Genomic DNA, 16,213 nt, shown 5'->3' with positions numbered 1-16,213 from the left:
AAGAGTCTGGACGCACCTTGCACAGGTCCTCGTAGGCGCGGGGTGGTAGCCCAGCCGCCGGGAGCGGGTGCGAGTTGAGCGAGGCGTACAAGCTCGTCGTCGGCGGGCGGTCTGCCTGGGCGGCTTGCGTCGGCGCAAAGACGCTCATCTCGGTCGACGGGACTCGCTGAAGGCGGTACGGGGCGAGGAGCGACGAGAGGACGAGTCGGGCGGGCGAGCCACTTCCTCGCGAGCGAGCGACGACCGAGACTTGGGCACTCTCGCTCTCGTGTGGACCGGCTCGCACGGGGTGGGAGAACGGCTTGCAAGTGTCTAATGGGGACAAGGACACGGGAACTACAGCTGACGCGAGACGACGCGGACAATCTCAAGAAGCCTAGCTGGGGAAGAGGGGACGAGGCGTGCGAGTAGGGGGAAGACAGGGTGGTACAGCGAGCGCAAGAGTAGGCGCAGGAGGTAGGGGCGAATGGGTATGGTGCGGCTGGGGTGGGAGGGTATCGAGGGGAGCATGAGCGCATGAGTGGCCCGGGCGCTCAGGCCGACGAGGCCGACGAGGACGACGACGCCGAGGCGGCTTCATCGACCGTCGACGCCGAGGATGCAGAAGACGCCGACGAGGCCGACGAAGCGTCCGTGGACGACGAGGATGCGGGCGGAGAAGACGACTTGGCGAAGGAGGACGCCGCCTCACTCGACATCGCCGCCGACGACGACGACAGGTCGACGAAGCTCGGCTCGGCGCTCGACGCCGGCGCCTCGTCATCGTCCACGTCCTCGCCGCCGCCGACCTCGATGCTGACGCCGTCCATCTCGGCCACCATGACGAGCGGGCCCCTCCCGCCGCCCGTCACGCGCCCAAGCCTGCCCGCCCTCGCCGCCGCCGCCGCCTCGACCGCCGGCGCCGACGCCGCCCCTCGTGCCCTCGCCGCCGCGCCCCTCTTGGCGCCCGTCGACCCAGCGACGAGCCGCTCGCGGTTGGCCTCTGCCCGGCGGCCCTCGACGACCATGCCGTCCGGGGTCACGATCGGGCTGCCGTACATGCGCGCGCCGCCCCACAGCGCGGGGAATACCTCGAGCTCGACGACGTCGTCGGCAGTGGTGGCGCCACCGACGCCCGACGACGACGATGAGTGCGCGCCGGGTGGCGGGAGGGCCGAGAGCGCGAGCGGGTCGGCGGCGTACGGCTGGAGGAGCTCGTTGTGCTCGTACGGCGAGCCCAGGTACGCCGGTGCGTCGACGCCGCCGTCCCACATCTTGTCGCGGCCGATGAGGGCGAGGGCCGTCTCGAAGAACCACTCGTTGCGCTTGAGGTAGTGCACGGCGACGGTGCCGCCGTGCGCGAGGCCGAGCATGCGCTGGCTGCGCAGCGCGAGCGTCGACGGCTCGAACCGGAGCGTCGGCGCGGGGAGGAACCGCTCGTCGTACGACGGGAGCGCGTAGGCGTGCTGGCCGAGGCGGATCTGCGCCGTCGGCTCGTTGACGTACGCCGGGTCCTCCTCGGCCGCCGCCGACGACGACGACGACGAGGATGAGGTGGACCCGGACGACAACGCCGTGCCCGACGAGCTGCTCGAGTTGGCCGCCGTCGCGTCGGCGCCGCCCGCGGGCGCCTCGGGCGTCGGCCCGTCCTCGAACGGCCCTCGCGCGAGGTTGAAGATCTCGTACTCGCCCTCGTCGAGCGGTGCCCTCGTCGGCCCCTGCTGGACGTTGGCGGCGCGCTTGCGCAGGTGCGACACGGCGCGCACGCCCTCGGGGTCGCGGAACAGGTCCTTGCCGAAGCGGGTCGTGCGCGCGCTCGGGATGACGGCGCTGCGGTCGGGCGCACCGGGGCGCACGCCCGTCGCGGACGACAGGTCATCTGCGGTGGCTGGAGCGGCGGCGGCCGGGTGATGGCCGGTCGGGTAGGACGGGTCGGTGAGGCGGGCGTCGGCGGGCGAGAACAGGACGCGCTCGAGCTTGACGGCCTCGGGCCCGCGACCCGAGTCGCTGCGCCAGCCCTGGGTGGCCCACCGACCGCCGCCCTCGACGAGCGCCTCGACCTCCTCCTCGATCGAGAGGCCCGAGGCCGGCGGCGAGTACGGGCGCTTCCACGTCGACACGGTCGAGTAGCTCTGCCACAGCTCGCCGCCGCGACGCATGCGCTCGTCCTCGGTGATGCCGCGCCGACCCTCGAGGCGGACCTGCTCGAGGTGGTCGGGGAAGGTGAAGCCGCGCGAGTAGGTCGTGCCGGCCTTTGGGTGGTCGTAGATCTGGCAGCGCTCGGTGATCCAGTGGATCGACGACGCGTTCGGGTGGTTGCGCATCCACTTGGCGACGCGCTGGTCCTCCTTGCCGATGCGCCACGACTTGGGCCGAGGGTAGGTCGCGACGTACTGGACGAGGTCGTTCGAGAGGGCGTACACCTCGCCGGCCATGAAGCGCTGGCGGATGAGGTCTGCAGGAGGTGGCGAGCTCGTCAGAGTCAGGTGCGCGCTCAGGGCCAAGAGAGAGAGAGAGAGAGGAGGACGCACAGCCCCAGTACGTGTTCTCGCGCGGCGTGATGCGCAGGTGCCGCTCGAGCTCGCTCAGGACGATGAACGCGTCGTCGTCGGCCTTGACGACGTAGTCGGCGCGCTTGAAGCCGACGCCGACCTGGCGCACGCCGTCGACGAGCCCGGCGTCCCCGGGCCGCGAGTAGTAGACGGGCACGGTCGCGTTCTCGCTCGCCCACTCAAAGTACCGGAACGTCTTGCCCTTGTTCATGTTTTCCTCGACGTCGAGGACGACCATGTCGTTGAACATTTCCATCTCGAGCGCGATGCGCTTGGCCCACTTGGCGCGCGGGCGCCCGAGGATGAACTTGAGCTGGACGTTTTGCGCCGGCTTGCCCGTGCGCGGGTCGACGGGCTTGGTGTGCTTGGCGTACGACAGGCGGATGGCGTTGCGGCGGTCGGCCGCCGCGTCGACCGAGAAGACGCCGACAAAGACGTTGACGGGCTTGAGCGCGTCGGCGAGGTCGTGCGGGAACGGGCGCTGCTCCTGGCAGTACTGGCGCCAAGGTGGCGGCTCGCGGTCCGACGACAGGACGTTGACGAGGAAGGTGGTGAGCGTGGCGGCGAAACAGCCGAGGAGGAGGAACGAGAACAGGATGGTGAAGGGCTGGGTCGGGAACCAAGGTTGGCGGAGGAGGGCGGCGATGAAGGTCGAGAAGCACGACCGGTCGCGGCCCGTCTTGCTCGAGCCCGTCGGCCCGAGGAGCGGTGCGCCCGACGACGAGCCGTGCGAGACGCTCAGCTTGCGCCGCGTCTCGGCTCGCCGCGCCCACCAGCCCGGTTTCCGCTGCTTGCGGCCGAGGACGGGCGACGTCTCGGGCGCGAGCGTGCCGCCGAGCTTGCGCAACAGGGCCGACGTCTGGTAGTGGTGGTTGTGGTAGTCTGCGGGGCGGCGCGGGATACGAGAGGTGAGCGCTGCGCCGCGTGGGGGGGATCCAGGAGGAGAAGGGGGGCGCGACGCACACTCGGGACCGTGGAGCGGCTCCTTGCTGTCGACGGGCGTGTGGGTGCCGGACGGGTTGCGACTGCGGTTGCGGCTCGTGGTGCGGTACGACAGGTAGCCCTCGAGGCCGTCGGGCGTCGGGGCCGGGCTGTTGGCCCTGCTCGACACTCGGCTGCTCGCGCCGTACGAGTACAGGGCGCCGAGGCCGTCGTCGGGCGTGGCCCACCCGCCATAGTGCACCGAGTGGCCGGCTGCACTCGCGGCCGAGGTCGACGCGAGCGAGGCGCCCGACGCGCTGTGGCCCAGAGCGCCGGCGCCGGAGATGCCGCTCGCAGAGGTGCGCGCCGAGCGGCTGCGGACGCTCGAGCCGGCGAGGCTGCTCGATGCGCCCTCGTTGCTCGAGTCGTACGGGTCCGAGTCGGTCGAGGGGCGCGACGACGAGAGGGTCGGGTCGACGAGGTCGACGACGACCGAGTCGTCGAGGGCGCGCGAGCGCACCTGCGGGCTGCCGGTGCGGCTGGTCGAGGCCGAGGCGGACGACGAGGCGTAGTCGGTGCTCGGTGCGCTCGTCGTCGGCGCGACGAAGGGGAGCATCGAGGGTGGGCTGAGGGCGAGGGGGGAGGAGGCGATTCGGGCGAGTGGTCGAGGGTGGGAGCTGAGCGCTCGCTGCTCACGGCAGGGCGGCGAGAGGTGGACGCGCGAGGCGGGTGATGGCGAGCGGTGTGGGCCAGGTGCGAGTCGCTGCGTCGAGAAGAACGAGCTGACGGGGTGGCGCAGGGTCGGCCAAACGCAGCACCTCACGCCCTCTCGAGCAAAGCCTCGTTCAGGCACAGGCAACGCGGGTCCCTCCTCGGATTGGTCTCCCCCGCACTTTCAAGCTCACCCCCCTCAGAGCACCTCCATCCTCACCTCGACTCGCACCTCCAGCCAGCTCTCGCTACCCGCATGGCGTCCTGCTTGGCGACGCCGCTGCGCTTCTTGCCCCTGAGCCGCGCAGAGCTCAACCTCAAGAGCTGCCTGCCTTCGGGCCAGTCGTTCCGCTGGCACCGGCTCTCGCCCCCGACGGCCACCCTCCCCGACTCGCCGTCGCCGTCCCCTGCGCCCTTGGACCACCACGCAGAAGAGTGGGCCTTTGCGTGCGACGACCGCACCGTGGTCCTGCGCCAAGATGGTGCGTCCCCACTCTCGACCTCTCGTGCACCGCCTCGTCCTGACCCTCGTCCCGGCGAAAGACGACGGGCTGCACTACCGCTCGCTGTACCCGCACAAGCCCCCGCACACAGCCTTCCTCGCCGACCTCGAGTCCGACACGTCGCTCCCGTTCCTGCGCTCCTACTTCAACCTCGAGACGGCCCTGTCGCCCCTCTACGCCGACTGGGCGGCGCGCGACGCCAAGTTCAAGCGCAAGATGGAGCTCGGCGGGTCCTACCTCGAGGGCATCCGCGTCCTCAAGCAGGACGAGTGGGAGACGCTCGTCTCGTGCGTCCCGACCTCTCTCTCCCCCTTTCGCATCGCTCTGTCCTCGCCCGCACCGAGAGCTGACCGTCCCGCGCACCCAGGTTCATCTGCTCGGCGAACAACAACATCTCGCGCATCACCCTCATGGTCAACCGCCTGTGCGCGTCCCTCGGCTCGCCCTTGCCGCACCCGTCCGCCTTCGACCCGACGAGCGTCCACACGTCCGCCTCGACCATCCCCTCTACCGCACCCCTTCCACCACCTCCCGCCCCCGACGGCTCGCCCGCCCCGTCCCTCTTCTCGTTCCCGCCGCCGGCAGCCCTCGTCGCCCCAACGACCGAGGCCCTCCTTCGCGCCCTCGGGTTCGGCTACCGCGCCTCGTTCATCCCCTCGTCCGCCGCCCACCTCGTCTCGACCTCGAGCGCGGCGGGCCAGACGCCGCACGAGTACCTGCGCAAGCTCAACCGCGAGACGTTCGTCACCGAGGGCGGGGGAGGGATCGCCGACGCGAGGGCCAAGCTCGTCGAGTTCAAGGGCGTCGGGCGCAAGGTCGCCGACTGTGTCCTCTTGTTCGGGCTCGGCTGGACAGAGACGGTCCCGGTCGACACGCACGTCTTCCAGGTCCGTCCTCGCCCTCGCCCTTGCCCTTCCTCCTCCTCGGCGCGCGAGAGACCCCCCTCACTGACTCGCACGCGCCCTCTCTCTCTCTCTCTCTGTCCGTCGAGCAGATCGCGATCCGCGACTACCAGTTCCCCTCGACGCGCACGACGGCGCTCACGCCCCTCCTGCACGACCGCGTGTCGACCTTTCTCGCCGAGCGCTGGGGCCCGCACGCCGGCTGGGCCCAGCAGGTCCTCTTCTTTGCCGACCTCAAGAGCTCGCCTACCAAGGTCAAGGCCGAGCACCGCCGGGGCGTGTACGAGCGGCTCGAGGTCGAGCTCGTCGAGAAGGGCGGCGACGGCGGCGGCGGCGGCGGGAGGACGCCGGTCAAGGAGGAGGAGCGCAAGCTCACGTTTGACGAGGAGGTCGCGGCGTTGATTGCGACGCCGGGCACCAAGCGACGCAGGACAACGGTGCTCCAGGCGAGCGTGACCAAAGGCGGCGCTGCGACGGTCGTCAAGGACGAGGAGGACGTCGAGCTGCTCAGCGGTAGCGACTTGACGAGCCAGGAGGAGGAGGAGGGCTCGCCGAGCAAGCGGAGGGCGAGGGCAAAGAGGCCGCCGGCGGTCAGGCGCAAGTCGTCGGCGCGAGGAGGCCGGGGCGCGGTCAAGAAGGAGGACGAGGCCTGAGCGGCTCGCTGGTCGAGCGCGTTTCTCTCTTTCTCTCTTTCTCTCTTTCTCTCTGCAGCCGCATGTAGTCCTTCGTGTCTTGTACAGCTTGTCGTTCATCGTACTTCTCGAGAGCGAGTCCGCCGAACGCCGCTTTCCATTTCCTCGAGAGCGCGACGAGGAAAGCCTCGGGGCTCGAGCGCTCCAAGCGCCCGCTCTCTCGCGCAGCTCTCGCAGCTCTCGCGCACATGGCCGGCGGGCCAGAGAGTGAGATAACAATCGCGAGATGTCTACAAAGCAGCTCGGCAAACGAGAGAGGCCTGAGCCGCTCGACGCCGCCGAACCGCCGCCGAACGCGAGGCCGGCCCGACAGCTCACCGCCGCCATCTCGCCGCGCCCGTGACCGCCCCTGCCACCGCCGTCGCCACGTGCGCCGCCGTCTCCGCCGCACCGGCCGTCACCGTCTGCGTCTCCTTCTCCTTCTCCCCTTCCGGCTCGCTCGCGCCGCCGCCGCCACCGCCGCCGGCCTTCCTCACCTCGACCGCCACGACGACGACGAGCACGACGACGAGCACGAGCGCGAACGCGGCGCACATCTTGCGCTTGTGGCGCGCGGCGGCGGCGCTCGCGCGCGCGAGGCCGACCTGCTTGGTGCCGTGCTCGAGGTCGGCGCGCACGGCGTCCGGGGTCGACTCGATGTGCGTGATGGTGCTGTCCTGGACGATGACGAGGTCGGCGACCTGTTGTTGGGCGGTGTGCGGGTCAGTCAGTCGAGCGTGCGCAAAGGGGAGAGAGAGAGGAAAGGGGAGGAGGACAGCACCTGCTGCATGAGCTGCGCGAGCTCGACGAGCGTCTCCTCGATGTGCACGAGTTCGCCCCTGCGGCTCGTCGCCTCGTGCAGCGCCGCCGTCGCCGCCGCACTGCGCGTCCCGGCGAGCGCCTGCTGGAAGATCTGCGGCGGCCCTGCCGCGCCGCCGCTCGTCTCGAACGCCTGCTTGATCTCGTGCTCGCTCGCGTCCGGGTTGACTGCGCGCAGGCGGTCCTTCTCGGGTATCAGGGCCTGCTCCGCAGAGCGAGAGCGACGAAGAAGGAGAGGTCAGTGCGCACCGATGAGCATCTGCCTCGCGATCTTGTCCCTCACGCGCTCCCTGTGCGCGCGCTCGACCCTGTGCCATTTCTCGACCGCGCGCTCGAGCGCCTTCTTGAGCGCGTCCCAGTGCCCGCGCTTGGCCTCGCCCTCGACCTGTGGGCCGAGGACCTCGATCCGGGTGCGGTACGACGCGATGCTCGTGCTGAGCGACGACGAGAGCGAGGCGAGCTCGTGCGAGGGCGAGGAGGACGAGGTGGTGGATTGGAGCGAGGCGAGGTGTGCGGCCGAGAGGTCGTCGATCGAGCTGTCGAGGGTGCGGATGCCGTCGCGGATGCGCGCGACCTGCGTCGTGCCGGTGCGGGCGAGCGAGGTCAGCTGCGACGCACGCAAGAGCAGGAGGAGGAGGAAGACGCGAGGCGGGCGCACCTCGTTGAAGAAGGCGTCGTTGGCGAGGTCGCCCAGCTCGATTGGCGCCGCCTTGATGCCGCCAGCCGACACGGTGTGCTCCTTGACAGGCCTGTCGAGCGAGACGTAGCCGCCCTTGGAGCCCTGGGCGTGCAACGAGGGAGGGGAGTGAGCTCCTCGTGCGTGGTTTAGGGAAGGCGAGGAAGAGACGGGGTACGCACAGGCAGGTTCAGCAGGCCGCTCATATTGGTGAGAAGCGGTGGAGCAAGATGGCGAGAGAGCAGAAGGAGAGGTGGGGGCGGACCGAGACGGACCGTCGCCGAGCGACGTTCCGCGGAGAGTGCGAGCGAGAGGCGCGTGCGCAAGCTGCACGCCGACGAGTGTCTCTCAGTTTGCGACGAGAGCCTCGCCCAACGACGGTCGAGAGAACGTCGACTAGCAGTACAGAAGCGCACACGTTGGCGCCGAGAGAGACACACACAAAGGGGGTAGTACAAACCTCCGCCGGACCGCTCACTCCTCGTCCGACGCCGCCTCTTCCGCCTCTGCGCCCGCCTTGTCCATCCCGGCGAGGAGCTCGTCTGTTGCCGGCTCGGTCGCCGTCCCTCGCTGGGCCTGGAGCCGTTTTCCTGCCGGGTGCGGGACGAGCGAGTCGTGAGCGGCGCACGAGGAGGAGAGAGGGAGAGGAGGGGGGGGGGGGACGCACGGATGAGCTGCGAGATGGCGAGGTCGGTCTTGGGCTTGAGCTTGGAGAGCTGTGAACGAAGAGAGGCGTTAGATCCAAGTCCTGCATCAACCAGGCGACATTCCTCCCCGCCTCTCGACGAGGGGAGCACGACCGGGGCGACCAGGCTGGGACGCACCTTGCGATCCAAGTCGCGCTTCAAGTCCCAGTTGGGCTTCTTGGGCTGGATGTTGGTGAGGTCCTGTGGGTCGAGGAAAGCGGGAGGTCAGCGTGGCTCGAAGAGGAGAGGGGAGGGAGGAGGAGAAGGAGGGGCGGGGACGCACAAGCTCCTGGGCGCGCTGCAGCTCGTCCTGGGCAATGGCCTGGTCTGCGAGGCCCTCGACCTGCTTCTCGACCGTGTCGGCCTCGTCGGTGCGGGCGTGCTTGCGCGCCTTGCCCGTGTCCGCGTCGTAGTTGCGGAACTTGAAGCCCTCGGCGCTGCGGGTCGCGGGTGGGTGGGTCAGTGCGAGGTTACTGTGGGGGCCAGGGTTCGGGCGCGCAAGAGCTGGACGCACTCGGGATTGTTGTCGTCGGCGTCGGCAGAGTCCTTGGTGCCGGTGAGGGCGGCCGCCTTGCGCTTCTTGAGGGCGGCGAGTTTTTGCTTGCGCGCTTCGGCTGCTTCTTGCAGGCTCATTGAACGAGCAGGCGAGCTGTGCGCCTCGAGAGCTAGTTGGGAGGAAGAAGCGAGGCAAGCCGGGGCAGCTTCCCCCCCCTCCTCCTCCTCATCACTCCACCAACTCGCCCTCGCTTGCCACACACCAGCCAGCGAGGCGACAGAGTGCGCCACACAGAGTCGACCCGTACCCGCCATGGTCCACCTCTACAACCAGTCGCTCCTCGCGTCGAGCGCCATCTCGCTCGCCTGCGTCGGCAACTTCAGCGGCACAAAGCAGCAGGAGATTGCCCTCGTGCGCGGTGCAGAGCGCATCGAACTCGTCCGCGTCGACCCCAACACGGGCAAGCTCGAGTCGATCGTCGAGCACAACGTCTTTGCCCAGATCCGCTCCCTCTCGTCCTTCAAGCTGACCGGCGGCACCAAAGGTCAGTCTCCCGCGGTCAAGGGTGGCACGCTCTCGCATCGCAGGCTCGAACCAGTCCGCCGGGCACTGACTCTCCCTTGCCTCGTCGTCCCACCTCGCCCCCTCCCCACCTCGCAGACTACCTCATCGTCGGGTCCGACTCTGGGCGGATAGTCGTCCTCGAGTACGAGCCGGACAACAACTCGTTCAACAAGCTCCACCAGGAGACGTACGGCCGGTCCGGCTCGCGCCGCATCGTCCCCGGCCAGTACCTCGCCGCCGACCCAAAGGGCCGCGCCGTCATGATCGCCGCCATGGAGAAGAGCAAGCTCGTCTACATCCTCAACCGCGTGCGTCCCCACTCCCCCCATGCCTCGACCGAGCGCCGCTCACCCCTCCCTCACCCTCGCGCAGGACGCCGCCGCCAACTTGACCATCTCGTCGCCGCTCGAGGCGCACAAGCCGCGCGCCATCATTCACTCGATCGTCGGCGTCGACGTCGGCTTCGAGAACCCCATGTTTGCCGCCCTCGAGGTCGACTACACCGAGGCCGACCAGGACCCGTCCGGCGCAGCGTTCGAGGCGACCGAGAAGGTGCGCCTCGACCCTCTCTCCCTCCTCGACTGTCGAACAGGGACTGACCGTCACCCTCTCGCGCGCAGATGTTGACGTACTACGAGCTCGACTTGGGCCTGAACCACGTCGTGCGGAAATGGAGCGAGGCGACCGACCCGAGGGCGAACCTCCTCGTGCAGGGTGCGTCCGCGCCTCCCTCTTCCCCCCTTCTCTCTCTCGTACCCTCACTGACTCCTCGACTCCGACATGCTGCAGTACCCGGTGGGCAGAACGCCGTGACGGACAAGTTTGACGGCCCGTCGGGCGTCCTCGTGTGCTGCGAGAACTACATCATCTACAAGCACCAGGGCGCGCGGGAACACCGCATCCCGATCCCGAGGCGGGCGCATCCGCTCCAGGACCCGAACCGCGACGTCATCATCACGTCGGCCGTCATGCACAAGATGAGGGTGCGTCGTCGCGCCGCCACGTCTCCCTCTTCCCGGGCGTGAGCGTGAGCGAGAGTCCTGACGCTTCCTCTCTTCCTCCAGGGCGCCTTCTTCTTCCTGTTGCAGAGCGAGGAGGGTGACCTGTTCAAGGTGACGATCGAGCACGAGGAGGAGGAGGTGACGTCGCTCAAGATCAAGTACTTCGACACGGTCCCGGTCGCCTCGTCGCTGTGCATCCTCAAGTCGGGCTTCCTCTTTGTCGCGTCCGAGTTTGGCAACCCGCGCCTGTACCAGTTCGAGAAGCTCGGCGACGACGACGCCGAGACCGAGTTTGCCTCGACCGACTACGACAACTGCGGCGTCGGCCCGGACCCGCTCCCCGTCGCCCTGTTCCGCCCGCGCGCGCTCGACAACCTCGCCATCGCCGACGAGCTCGAGTCGCTCGCGGCCATCCTCGACGCCAAAGTCGCCAACTACCTCGGCGAGGACACGCCCCAGGTGTACGCCGCGTGCGGTCGCGGCGCGAGGAGCTCGGTGCGCATCTTGCGCCAGGGGCTCGAGGTGCTCGAGGCCGTCAGCTCCGAGCTGCCTGGAGCGCCGATCGCCGTGTGGACGACCAAGCTGCGACGAGACGGTGCGTCCTCGCGCTCGCTCCCCCTACCACCCCTCGTCCCGCTCGCACGGGCCTGACAGTTACTGACGCCGTCTCGGGACCGTTCCCGCCTGCAGACCAGTACGACGCCTACATCGTCCTGTCGTTCGTCAACGGCACGCTCGTCCTGTCGATCGGCGACACGATCGAGGAGGTGTCGGACACGGGCTTCCTCTCGTCGGCGCCGACGCTCGGCGTGCAGCAGCTCGGCGACGACGCCCTGCTCCAGATCCACCCGCGCGGGATCCGCCACATCCTCGCCGACAAGCGCGTCAACGAGTGGAAGGTCAACCAGGGCGAGACGATCGTGTGCGCGACGACCAACAGCCGCCAGGTCGTCATTGGCCTCTCGAGCGGCGAGATCGTCTACTTTGAGCTCGACCTCGAGGGCCAGTTGAACGAGTTCCAGGAGCGCAAGGCCATGGGCGCCGAGATCCTTGCCCTGAGCGTCGCAGAGGTGCCCGAGGGCAGGCTCCGGACACCTTACCTCGTGCGTCCCCTCTCTCTCTCTCTCTCTCGAGAGCCTCTCTTCCTCGCCCACAACATGTCCGACTGACTCTTGCTCTCTCTCTATGCAGGCCGTCGGCTGCGCCGACCAGACCGTGCGCATCATCTCGCTCGACCCGGAGAACACGCTCGACTCGCTGTCGCTCCAGGCCCTCACGGCGCCGCCGTCGTCGATCGTCATGGCCGACATTGTCGACGCGAGCATCGACAAGCACCACACGACCCTGTTTGTCAACATTGGCCTCCAGAACGGCGTCCTGTTGCGCACGGTCCTCGACCCGCTGTCGGGCAGCCTCGGCGACACTCGGACGCGGTGCGCCCTCTTTCTCTCTCTCTGTCTCTCTACCCTACACTCTCCGACGCCCTGACTGACTCGTCCTGCGCTCGCGCCGCAACAGGTTCCTCGGCTCTCGGCCCGTCAAGCTCGCGCGCGTCCCCGTGCAGGGCTCGCCGGCCATCCTCGCCCTGTCGTCCCGGCCGTGGCTCAACTACGCGTACCGCGGCATCCTCCAGTTCACGCCCCTCATCTTTGACGCGCTCGACCACGCGTGGAGCTTCTCGGCCGAGTTGTGCCCCGAGGGCTTGATCGGCATCGTCGGCAACAGCCTGCGGTGCGTCCCTCTCCCTCTCTCACTTGGTCTCATCGCTGTGCGCCGAGCGGACAAACCCTGACTCGGTCCTCGCCACCTGCAGCATCTTCACGTTCCCTCGACTGGGTCAGAAGGTCCAGCAGACCGTCATCGACCTGTCGTACACGCCCCGGCAGCTCCTCACGTCGCCCTACTCGCGCCTCCTGTACACGGTCGAGGCCGACCACCGCACGTTCGGCGCACCCGCAGCGCAGAAGGCGATCGCCGACTTGCGGGCGGCCGAGATCGAGGTGGACGACGAAGCGCTCGAGCTCGATCCGAGGGAGTTTGGGCTGCCGCGAGCGCCGGCGGGCACGTGGGGGTCCTGCCTGCGAGTGATCGACCCTGTCACGGTGCGTCCTCGCTCTCTCCCTCTCTCTCCCTCTGTGTCTCGCTCGCCCGAGAGCGCGCTCTGACTCGCCCTCGTATGGACCCCCTTTGCAGGCCGACACGATCTTCAAGCTCGACCTCGACGACAACGAAGCGGCCTTCTCGGCCGCGCTCGTCTCGTTCCACACGCAGCCGACCGACGTCTTCCTCGTCGTCGGCACGGGCCAGGACGTGACGCTCGCGCCCCGAGCGTGCAAGCAGGCGTACCTGCACACGTACCGCGTCGTCGACGAGGGCCGGGCGCTCGAGTTGCTGCACAAGACCGAGGTCGACGAGGTGCCCAAGGCGCTCCTCGCGTTCCAGGGCCGGCTCGTCGCCGGCGTCGGCAAGGCGCTGCGGCTGTACGACCTCGGCAAGAAGAAGCTGTTGCGCAAGTCGGAGAACAAGGTGCGCCTCTCTCCTCTCTCTCTCTTTCTCCCTCTCTCTCGAGCATCCCTGACGGACCTCGAGTCTCGCCCTGCACACAGTCGTTCGCGTCGATGATCATGACGCTCAACACCCAGGGCAGCCGCATCATTGTCGGCGACGCGCAAGAGTCGATCTACTTTGCCGTGTACAAGGCGCCCGAGAACCGGCTCCTTGTCTTTGCCGACGACACGTCGCCGCGGTGGACGACGGCGTCCATCATGGTCGACTACGAGACGGTCGCGGCGGGCGACAAGTTTGGGAACCTGTTCGTCAACCGGTTGCCCAAGGGCGTGAGCGGCGACGTCGACGACGACCCGACGGGCGCCGGCATCCTGCACGAGAAGCCGTACCTCATGGGCGCGCCGCACCGCACCCAGCTCCTCGCGCACTACCACGTCGGCGACATCGTCACGTCGCTGCACAAGGTGGCGCTCGTCGCCGGCGGGCGCGACGTCCTCCTCTTTACGGGCCTCATGGGCACGGTCGGCACGCTCGTCCCCTTTGTCTCGTCCGAGGACGTCGACTTTTTCAGCACGCTCGAGATGCACCTCCGGGCCGAGGCCCCCTCGCTCGCCGGGCGCGACCACCTCGCGTACCGCGGCGCGTACGCCCCGGTCAAGGCTGTCGTCGACGGCGACCTGTGCGAGGTGTTCCGCACCCTGCCGATGACCAAGCAGGCGCAGATTGCGCAGGAGCTCGATCGGACGGTCCAGGAGGTCATCAAGAAGCTCGACAACGTCAAGGCGTCGGCGTGGTGAGCGAGCGAGGGGCGCGGTCTGCGGAGCGAGCAGAGCGGGCTGGCGAGCCAAGGAGCGGATGGACGAGAGAGCAAGGGAGCGAGGGGAGCGAGGGCCGAGGACTTGGGAAGGTCCTCCTCATCTTCTGTCTTGCTGCGACTCGCCGACGACGTGTAACCATAGCTGTTCGTCTACAGTCTATCTTTGTGACTCTCGAGAGTGATCATGCGCAGAGAGAGGGAGAAAATCAATGGCAAAATGCAGTGTCTGTCGCTCGCAGGGAGCGTCTACGCGTCCTCCTTCCCCTCGTCAGCCTCGTCCTCCTCCGCCGGCGGAACCCAAGCGTTACGCGCCCACTCCTCGCCCCTGAACACGCCCGCAAGCCTGCAGTCCTGGTCCCACTCGCTGTGGCTCTGGCGCACGACCTTGCCGAGCGGGTTGTGCGGGTCGTCGAGCCACGCTCCGCCGTCGCGCTTCCACGCGAGCATGCCCTCGTACTCGTCGCGTCCGGCGTCGCTCGACAGGTACGCGAGGCGCTCGGCGAGGCGCGCGAGGCCGACCAGGGCGGCGGGGTCGAGGGCGTCGGGCGGGACGGACGACGAGTTGGACGGGGCCGAGTACGAGGCGGGCAGGTACGACGCGACGTCGATGGCGGCGTTGGGCGAGGGGAAGAAGCGCTTGGCGGCGTCGGGAGGGCCGAGGACGAGCGGGACCGTACCGCGCTCAAAGGCCTGGAACAGCTTCTCGGTCGAGTAGTCGAGCTCGTTCGAGTTCTGCGCACGCGCGCGAGGGGGCCGGGGACGGGAACAGAGTCAGTGAGCGACTCGGTGGACGACGACGAGAAGGGAACGCACCTCGAACGCGACGCTGAACTTGTATCGCGACATGAGCGTGATCTGCGCCGAGACGAGATTCGAGTTGGTCAATCTCGCGCTCGGGCTCCTCGCTCGGACGTGACTGAGCGGCGAACAAGGGGGCGCACCTTCTCGTTCCACCTCGTCTTGGTGCCGACCTCGTCCACGAGGCCGAGTTCGTCCAGGGCAAGGGCCGCCTTGGCGTTGTTCAAGCACGAGCCGAACGAGTCCACCTGGCCCGGGAGGAGCTTGATGAGCTCGTCGAGGATGAGCGACCTGCGCGCAAGAGGTCGTGTCAGTGCTGTGACGCCTGAGCCGCTCGCTGGAGAGGGGAAAGAGGACGCACCGAGCGTTTTTGGGGCGGCAGTTGGTGACGAACGCGGCGGCGATGCGGTCCGAGCGCTTTTCGAGCCAGGGCGTCGGCGGTGTCGAGTAGTTGAAGTACGAGTAGCTGTATGTCGCCGGGACGCTGCTGTTGAGGCGGTCTGTGGAGGTGGGCGGGCGTTCGGGGACGGGGGACGACGAGGGGGCGAGGGACGAGGAAGAGAGAAAGAGAAGGCAGGGCGGATCAGGCGCGTCGTCAGATCCGGAACGGGCGTGAACCCAGGAGAGGAACAGGCGACGCACACGTCATCTCGAACGCGGCCGTCTCGTTGGCCTCGCCGTCGCGCAGGTGGTTGAAGTGGCGCTCGAGCGGCTTGCGGTTCGGCGCCGACTCGGCGCCCCACAGCGCAAACTGCTGCCACGGTCGTTCTTGGCGGGCGGCGGTGAGCTCGTCGGGCGTGATGCCGGCGTACGAGTCGGTTTTGAGGACGACGACGTCGGCTGAACGCTCGTCGTCGGTGAAGACGACGGGGATGGGGCAGTCGGGCGGGAGGATCGGGTCGCGACGACTGCGGGTGCTGTCGCTGCGGTAGTGGATGCGGACGGGCTGGGTGCGGTTGTCGAGGGCGAGGTCGGACGGGTTGAGGAGGAGCTGCGGAACACCTTTGAGCGTCGCCGTGGACCGGGCCCAGCTCGCCGCGACGTGCGTGAGGACGGCGCCAAGTGCAAGACCGGCCAAGAGGCTTATCGCCGGTGCGCGCCAGTCCCTGCGCGGCCGTGGCTTGGACCAGGCCGCGTGCGAAGCAGCGTTGGGCGCAGCTGCGGGCAGGAGGAAGTGGGCGGCCTCGAGGTCGTCGGTCGAGTCGTAGGCGCGGTCCTGCAGCTGCACAGAGTCGTCGTGTGCGGCTGCAGGCATGCTCGAGCTGCGAGGCGAGGTGGACGCGGGTCGAGGTCGAGCTGGTTTCATCTCACTCGCGGCTCCCTCGCCGGCTCTTCTCCAGCTCTCTCCACCCTCTCAAGCCGACGGCTGCATGGCTCGACCGCGGCGCACAGCTCGTCTGAGCGTGCTCACGCGCTCTCCCCGGCCAAAGAGCGGCGTGCTCCCGAGCCCTTCCTCATCACCTCCGCCGAGATCTCTCGCTCCTCCCTCGCTCCCGCACGGCGCGAGCGGCGAGACGGGCAGCTCGCCGACCAGCACACGTGCTGCGGCGCACTCGAGCGCGCTTTCGCAGGCGGCTCGTTCGCTCGGACTCGCCCGAAGGGTCGGTCG

The 16,213-nt window shown here is 68.6% G+C and overlaps 6 protein-coding genes across 6 annotated transcripts; 2 read left to right on the top strand and 4 right to left on the bottom strand.

Annotated features, from left to right (window-relative positions):
- Window positions 1-410: 410 nt before the first annotated feature.
- RHOBADRAFT_52833 (glycosyltransferase family 31 protein) lies at window positions 411-4,068 on the bottom strand (the record flags this gene model as incomplete). Its single annotated transcript, XM_018416529.1, has 3 exons — window positions 411-2,434; window positions 2,511-3,413; window positions 3,495-4,068. 3 exons carry the CDS (start codon window positions 4,066-4,068, stop codon window positions 534-536), a joined length of 3,378 nt encoding a protein of 1,125 aa, XP_018271858.1. The 3' UTR covers window positions 411-533.
- Window positions 4,069-4,419: 351 nt separating this feature from the next.
- On the top strand, window positions 4,420-6,221 carry RHOBADRAFT_35567 (uncharacterized protein; the record flags this gene model as incomplete). Its single annotated transcript, XM_018413284.1, has 4 exons — window positions 4,420-4,645; window positions 4,707-4,953; window positions 5,034-5,553; window positions 5,658-6,221. 4 exons carry the CDS (start codon window positions 4,420-4,422, stop codon window positions 6,219-6,221), a joined length of 1,557 nt encoding a protein of 518 aa, XP_018271857.1.
- A 353-nt stretch (window positions 6,222-6,574) lies between these two features.
- On the bottom strand, window positions 6,575-7,940 carry RHOBADRAFT_43231 (uncharacterized protein; the record flags this gene model as incomplete). Its single annotated transcript, XM_018414193.1, has 5 exons — window positions 6,575-6,940; window positions 7,021-7,226; window positions 7,308-7,632; window positions 7,717-7,839; window positions 7,917-7,940. 5 exons carry the CDS (start codon window positions 7,938-7,940, stop codon window positions 6,575-6,577), a joined length of 1,044 nt encoding a protein of 347 aa, XP_018271856.1.
- Window positions 7,941-8,111: 171 nt separating this feature from the next.
- On the bottom strand, window positions 8,112-9,081 carry RHOBADRAFT_66286 (uncharacterized protein). Its single transcript, XM_018418923.1, has 5 exons — window positions 8,935-9,081; window positions 8,704-8,857; window positions 8,559-8,621; window positions 8,402-8,450; window positions 8,112-8,324 (listed from the first exon to the last, which is right to left on the bottom strand). Exons 1-5 carry the CDS (start codon window positions 9,051-9,053, stop codon window positions 8,209-8,211), a joined length of 501 nt encoding a protein of 166 aa, XP_018271855.1. The 5' UTR covers window positions 9,054-9,081; the 3' UTR covers window positions 8,112-8,208.
- Window positions 9,082-9,228: 147 nt separating this feature from the next.
- Window positions 9,229-13,964, top strand: RHOBADRAFT_52830 (uncharacterized protein; the record flags this gene model as incomplete). Its single annotated transcript, XM_018416528.1, has 12 exons — window positions 9,229-9,460; window positions 9,577-9,788; window positions 9,853-10,032; window positions 10,101-10,194; window positions 10,270-10,463; window positions 10,545-11,076; window positions 11,172-11,584; window positions 11,673-11,914; window positions 12,000-12,212; window positions 12,295-12,583; window positions 12,675-13,007; window positions 13,088-13,964. The coding sequence occupies 12 exons, from the start codon at window positions 9,229-9,231 to the stop codon at window positions 13,784-13,786; spliced, it is 3,633 nt and encodes a 1,210-aa protein (XP_018271854.1). The 3' UTR covers window positions 13,787-13,964.
- A 37-nt stretch (window positions 13,965-14,001) lies between these two features.
- On the bottom strand, window positions 14,002-15,859 carry RHOBADRAFT_52829 (glycosyltransferase family 10 protein; the record flags this gene model as incomplete). The annotated part of the gene is made up of 5 exons (XM_018416527.1): window positions 14,002-14,538; window positions 14,620-14,661; window positions 14,748-14,895; window positions 14,966-15,104; window positions 15,247-15,859. The coding sequence occupies 5 exons, from the start codon at window positions 15,857-15,859 to the stop codon at window positions 14,053-14,055; spliced, it is 1,428 nt and encodes a 475-aa protein (XP_018271853.1). The 3' UTR covers window positions 14,002-14,052.
- Window positions 15,860-16,213: the final 354 nt, after the last annotated feature.

Source organism: Rhodotorula graminis (assembly GCF_001329695.1).
Source record: "Rhodotorula graminis WP1 unplaced genomic scaffold RHOBAscaffold_5, whole genome shotgun sequence".
NCBI lineage: Eukaryota > Fungi > Basidiomycota > Microbotryomycetes > Sporidiobolales > Sporidiobolaceae > Rhodotorula > Rhodotorula graminis.
Note: the sequence above shows the minus strand (reverse complement) of the source record. Positions and strands in the feature narration are given on the sequence as shown.

What these genes read in the sequence shown, in the direction of transcription:
- RHOBADRAFT_66286 (XM_018418923.1), bottom strand. Translation starts at nt 9,053, where the DNA reads ATGAGCCTGCAAGAAGCAGCCGAAGCGCGCAAGCAAAAACTCGCCGCC. An exon ending in GCCGACGACAACAATCCCGA is followed by an intron (nt 8,858 to 8,934) that starts GTGCGTCCAGCT and finishes CGCGACCCGCAG; the next exon opens with CGCCGAGGGCTTCAAGTTCC. An exon ending in TGCAGCGCGCCCAGGAGCTT is followed by an intron (nt 8,622 to 8,703) that starts GTGCGTCCCCGC and finishes CTCGACCCACAG; the next exon opens with GACCTCACCAACATCCAGCC.